This window comes from Mandrillus leucophaeus, unplaced genomic scaffold, assembly GCF_000951045.1.
Source record: "Mandrillus leucophaeus isolate KB7577 unplaced genomic scaffold, Mleu.le_1.0 Scaffold141, whole genome shotgun sequence".
Lineage (NCBI taxonomy): Eukaryota > Metazoa > Chordata > Mammalia > Primates > Cercopithecidae > Mandrillus > Mandrillus leucophaeus.
Genome location: NW_012101377.1, coordinates 2,257,341 through 2,263,744, shown reverse-complemented (window position 1 = coordinate 2,263,744; position 6,404 = coordinate 2,257,341). Strand labels below are relative to the sequence as shown.

The following is a 6,404-nucleotide window of genomic DNA, read 5'->3' as shown; positions in this document are numbered from 1 at the left end:
TTGTATTTTTTAGTAGAGATGGGGTTTCACCATGTTGGCCAGGCTGGTCTCAAACTCCTGACCTCAGGTGATCCACCTGCCTCGGCCTCCCAAAGGATTGAGATTACAGGCGTGAGCCACTGTGTCCGGCTGCAGTGTTGATTTTAACAGCAATAAAAGCATAGATAGATCCAAATTATCAAGAAGAGGGACAGATTAGATCAACTCAAGTAAATCCACAACATGGAATAATCATAGAGCCACAAGAAAGCAAGCTGTAGAAAACTACAGACAATTTCGTTAAGTAGGAAATGCAGGCATAAAACCATATATATGTGATATGTATATAACCTACTTTTGTAAAATGTAGATGTTGTATATGTGTTATACAGATATAAACACATACACCAAAGAATGGCCAAACACCAACATGGTGACAGAGGTTATCCATCAACCCTGGGACTATGGGTGACTGTGTTTTTTTCTATGCACTTCTTTGTTTTCTGCGATTATACTGGCCGGGCAGCGGGGGTGGACACAATGATTATATTGGTGGGGGATCACAGGGAAATAAATATTTAAGAAAGGGTTTAGAGTGATCCTGGAGATAACCCAAAAGTTGCAAATGGAAGTGGGAGACACGTGGGGAGTATTTCTGACCTCTAAAGGTAATTACCATACTTTTTCATAGGACAGATTCACAGATGATGACACTTCCATTTTTATAGCACTTTGCAGTTCACAAATTGCTTTTACATACAGCATCTTAACAACCCCAGGAGGTCTGCAGGGAACTCCTGTACATAAGATCTCCCAGGAGGAGAGGACAGTCAAGGACACCTGTCAGTACCATGTCAGAGATTGAACTTGGGCTGGGACTGAACCAGAAGGATATTTTAGAGACTTTTTAAACTTTTTTTTTTTTTTTTGGAGACAGAGTCTTGCTCTGTTGCCCAGGCTAGAGTGTAGTGGTGTGACCACGACTCACTGCAGCCTCAACCTACTGGGTTTAAGCCTCAGCCTCCTGAGTAGCTGGGACTACAGGCACAAGCCACCATGCCCAGCTAATTGTTTTTACTTTATTTTTCTGTAGACACGAGGGTCTCACTACGTTGCCCAGGCTGGTCTTGAATTCCTGACCTCAAGCAATCCTCCTCCTCAGCCTCTCAAAGTGCTGGGATTACAGGTGTGAGACATTACACCAGCCACTTTAGAGACTTAAGTAAAAACCACAGGACCATTCTACATGGTTTCAGATCAGCCAACTAGGATAGCAGCCTAAAAGACAGACCTCACTAGAACAACCCAGTCTACCCCTGGGGGGAGGATGAATATTCCTTACCCACAGAACCACCAGTAGACAACTGACAGAACTCAAACAGGCCGTCGAATACTGGACAGTCCTCACCAACGTTGACTTGAAAGAAATAAGCAAAAGGTTAGTTTCCACGATTTCCTTTAGTTTACATATTTATGAGCTGATGGAAAAAAACATAGACTTTAAATTCAGGAGGTGTGGGTTCTAGTCCAGGCTCTACTACTTACTGGCTATATGACTGCATCAAGTTGTTTACGTCTTTGAGCTTTAGTCCATCATTATTTTTTTCTTTTTTAGAGCCAGGGGCTTGCTCTGTTGCCCAGGCTGGGATGCAGTGGTGCAAACATGGTTCACGTGCAGTAGCCTTGACCTTAACCTCCTGGGCTCCAGAAATCCTTCCACCTCAGTCTCCTACGTACTTTGGACTACATACAGGTGCATGTCACTATACCCGGCTAATTTTTTTTGTTTTTTGTAGAGACAGAGTCTCACTATGTTCCCTGGGTCTCATGCAGTCTTCCTGCCTTAGCCTCCCAATAGGCATGTGCACACCTGGTCTTAGCCCATTATCTGTAACAAGCAATACTGATATCCCACCTCACCCCCTGGTCAGAAAATTAACAAAAATCTAATATGAAGAAGCAGTTAGCAACTTGGAAAATGTTGGTTCGTTTCTGGAGGGAGAAAAATTTACCCTCTGGACCTCATGCCTGCTGACAAACAAGGGGCAAGAACAGAGACTCAGAGAACATTGTTCACTGGGCACTTACAATGCGTCAGACACTGCGCTACATGCGTTAAATACCCGAGATCATCCATCTTCACACAAGCTTCTGAGGTAAGAGTTGGTCCCATCTTATAAGTAGGGAGACAGGGCCTGGCGCAGTGGCTCACACCTGTAATCCCAGTACTTTGGCAGGCTGAGGCAGGAGGATCACTTGAGGCCGGGAGTTCGAGACCAGCCTGGGCAACATGGCAAAATCCCATCTCTACCAAAAACATAACAATTAGCCAGGTGTGGAGGCAGGTGCCTGTAATCCCGGCTACTTGGGAGGCTGAGGCACAAGAACCGCTTGAACCCAGGAGGCACAGGTTGCAGTGAGCTGAGATCACGCAACTGCACTCCAGCCTGGGCGAGACAGAGACCCTGTCTCAAAAAAAAAAAAAAAAGAAAAAAAGTAGGGAAACAGGTTCAGAGAGGTGAACTGTTAGTAAATGGCAGAAGCAGTATGCAAGCCTCAAGCTTTGGTTTGTCTGTTTTGTTTTGTTTTTGAGACAGAGTTTCGCTCTTGTTGCCCAGGCTAGAGTGCAGTGATGCAATCTTGGCTCACTTCAATCTCTGCCCTCAAGTTTCAAGCGATTCTCCTGCCTCAGCCTCCCGCGTAACTGGGATTACAGGCACCTGCCCCCACCACGCCTGGCTGATTTCCGCATTCTTAGTAGAGACGGGGTTTCGCATGTTGGCCAGGCTGGTCTCGAACTACTGATCCTGTGATCCGCCCACCTCAGCCTCCCAAAGTGCTGGGATTACAGGCGTGAGCCGCCGCGCCCAGCTGGTTTGTCTGTCTTAAAAGCCTGTGAAAATATATCCTGGCCCTTTTCTAAGTCCTTTCACATATACAACCTCGTGTGATCCTCACAACTCTATGAGCTGGACAAGACAGATATCAACCCCACTCTGCGGAGGAACAGATACCGAGCAGTTAAGTGATTTGCCCAAGGTTATAAAACCAGGCAGTAGCAGAACCCGAATCAGGGTCCCGGTGTCCTGACTCCCATAGTCCAGTGTCTTACTGTTACATTCACAGTGACAACTGGAGTAAAGTTATTTCGAGCCTAATGGGGTAAAAGTACCAAGTAGTACATAATGTGGAAACATATGCAAACAACAAGGCACATGAAATGAAAACAGGAAGGAAAGCACACCTGGAGCTTGTAGACTCAGACCTAGAGGAACTTTATAGCTCCAAACCTCTTACAGAAAAGGTAATTGCCAGCCGGGTGTGGTGGCTCATGCCTGTAATCCCAGCACTTTGGGAGGCCAAGGTGAGTGGATCACTTGAGGTCAGGAGTTCGAGACCAGCCTGGCCAACATGACAAAACCCCATCTCTACTAAAAATACAAAAATGAGCCAGGCATGAGCCTGTAATCCCAGCTACTTGGGAGGCTGAGGCAGAAGAATCACTTGAACCCAAAACGCGGAAGTTGCAGTGAGCCGAGATCGTACCCCTGCACTCCAGCCTGGGCGACAGGGTGAGACTCCGTCTCAAAAACAAAAAACAAAAAAAGTAACTGCTGAGACATCGATGAGCTACAGGAAGTCAGAGGCAGGAAGTATGGGCCTGCATACTTATTCTCTTGCCCAGCCTTCTACTGTACCCACTGTTACTGACAAGAGTTCCAAAAGCAGAGGAAGGAGCAGCCCTGGGGTGACAGCAGAAGAGCCCAGTTTGGACCGTGCTGGTAAACTCTCAAGACACAGTTGAAGCTCAAGATCTACAATGACTACAAGAGTTACCAGCTCTGGTTCTGCCCTAAACTTGAAGGGTGCCAAGATCTGGTGCTCTGCAGAAGCGTGGCTGCATGAGGGAGTGTGCAGCGGGTGGGTCTCTTCCTCACTTCCTGGGTAAACGCTGGGAGACTGTGTAAATAAGAACTTTGGTCCCTGGGCCCCAGCTGTTTATCCATTGGCGACTGATTTCCCTCTCTGGCCACTTCCTCCTGCACAGGGTTTGGCCTGCCTGCGTTTCCAAAGCTTTGTTTATACTCTTATTTGGGATATGGAGCCTCCATGGGAAGGAATGGGTGTTTTGGAGGTGAGAAAAAAAAATATTTTTCTTCAGGCCCCAAACCAACATGTGGCTGAAATGACCAGCCCATTTATTCCCAGTCAATAAACTATGTGATTAGAGATGGAAAGGGGGCAAATGGAAGAGCAGATACTCATGTGAGCTAATCTGTGAGGCTAGGGAGGACTTTTCTATGGGTTTCTCTCTTTCCACTATAAACACTTTTCTCATGCTCAGGCTACTTTTAGACTAAAGGGAAGCAATACTGGGTGAGAGGTGGAGGCAGAGAAGGCAGTCAAATGCTCACTGTAGAAAGAGGTGTGGGGATTAAACACTAACCTCAGGATAGTGCTTATACCTTGGCAGTGCTGGTAATGGGGTGGGGGGCTGGGGGAGTGGGAGAGAAAGGGTATGTGATCAAGGAAAGATGCCCAAGGGGGCATCAACTGTATTAATAATGTTTTCTTTCTCAGGCTGGGTAGTGGGCACATGGATGTTCATTATATTATTATTATTATTTTATTTTAATTTTTTTGAGACAGAGTCTGGCTTTGTTGCCCAGGCTGGAGTGCAGTGGCGGGATCTTGGCTCACTGCAAGCTCCGCCTCCCGGGTTCACGCCATTCTCCTGCCTCAGCCTCCCGAGTAGCTGGGACTACAGGCACCCACCATCACGCCCGGCTAATTTTTTGTATTTTTAGTAGAGATGGGGTGTCACCGTGTTAGCCAGGATGGTCTCGATCTGCTGATCTCGTGATCCATCTGCCTCAGCCTCCCAAAGTGCTGGGATTATAGGCGTGAGCCACTGCGCCCAGCCGATGTTCGTTATATTATTATTTATTTATTTATTTATTTTGAGACGGGGTCTCACTCTGTTGCCCAGGATGGAGTGCGGTGGCACCATCCCGGCTCACTGCAAGCTCCGCCTCCTGGGTTGACGCCATTCTCCCGCCTCAGCCTCCCGAGTAGCTGGGACTACAGGCGCCTGCCACCACGCCCGGCTAATTTTTTTGTATTTTTAGTAGAGACGGGGTTTCACCGTGTTAGCCAGGATGGTCTCCATCTCCTGACCTCGTGATCCGCTCACCTTGACCTCCCAAAGTGTATTATATTATTTTTTATGCTTTTTGTGTGTGTCTAAAATATGTTTGTTTTTCTTTTTTTGGTTTTTTTTTTCCCTTTGAGATGAAGTCTTGCTCTGTCGCCCAGGCTGAAGTGCAGTGGTGCGATCTTGGCTCACTGCAACCTCTGCCTTCCAGGTTCAAACAATTCTCATGCCTCAGCCTCCTGAGTAGCTGGGATTACAGGCACACACGCCACCACACATGGCTAATTTTTGTACTTTTGGTAGAGACAGGGTTTCGCCATGCTGGCCAGGCTGGTCTCAAACTCCTGGCCTCAAGTGATCCACCTGCCTCAGCCTCCCAAAGTGCTGGGATTACAGGCATGAGCTACCTTGCCTGGCCTGTGTGTCTAAAATATTTTATATACACTATATTTTTTAAAACTCCAGAATTGGGGGCCTAGAGTTCCATTCTGCATTCTATCATCACCTTGCTGTGTGACTGGGAAAGTTTACATGTCTGTAAAATGGATGAGAATGTCTCCTAATTTTTTACCAATCCCTTTTATCATGTTTTCACCATAAGCCCCCTAAGTGCATTTATTTGTGTTCCCATTTTCACTTGCTAAATACTAGGTCAGAACTTCTGGTCAAGGCTCTCAAAGTGACCAGAAAGGGTTTATTACATTTCAGCCACAAGCAAGAAAACCTGACTTACTCGATCTTACCACAAGCATAACTTCCTAGGTTAGGTGTGTGGGATGTTTTTGTGTGTGTGTGTGTGTGGTTTATTTTTTGGATTGTTTGTTTTTGTTTTTTGAGAAGGAGTCTCGCTCTGTCACCCAGGCTGGAGTGCAGTGGCACGATCTCAGCTCATGGCAAGATCCGCCTGTCAGGTTCATGCCATTCTGCTGCCTCAGCCTCCCGAGTACCTGGGACCACAAGCACCTGCCACCACTACCGGCTAATTTTTTGTATTTTTTTTAGTAGAGACGGGGTTTCACCGTGTTAGCCAGGATGGTCTCCATCTCCTGACCCCGTGATCCGCCCACCTCGGCCTCCCAAAGTGCTGGGATTACAGGCATGAGCCACCGCACCTGGCCATGTGTGTTTTTTTAATCGAGACAAGTTCTTGCCATGTTGCCCAGGCTGGAGTGTGGTGGCGAAATGAGACCATACCTCAATGCAGGCTTGAACTAGGCTCAAGGGATCCTCCTGCCTCAGGCTCCTGAGTAGCCAGAATCACAGGCATGTG

General features: G+C 47.1%; 1 protein-coding gene across 2 annotated transcripts in view; it reads right to left on the bottom strand.

Annotated features, from left to right (window-relative positions):
- Positions 1-6,404, bottom strand: part of HDAC1 (histone deacetylase 1) — a 49,990-nt gene that overhangs the window by 8,103 nt on the left and 35,483 nt on the right. For both annotated transcript variants that reach the window (XM_011974049.1, XM_011974050.1), the window contains exon 4: positions 1,322-1,396. In XM_011974049.1, the coding sequence (XP_011829439.1) occupies positions 1,322-1,396 (75 nt within the window). The remainder of the gene's footprint in view (positions 1-1,321; positions 1,397-6,404) is intronic.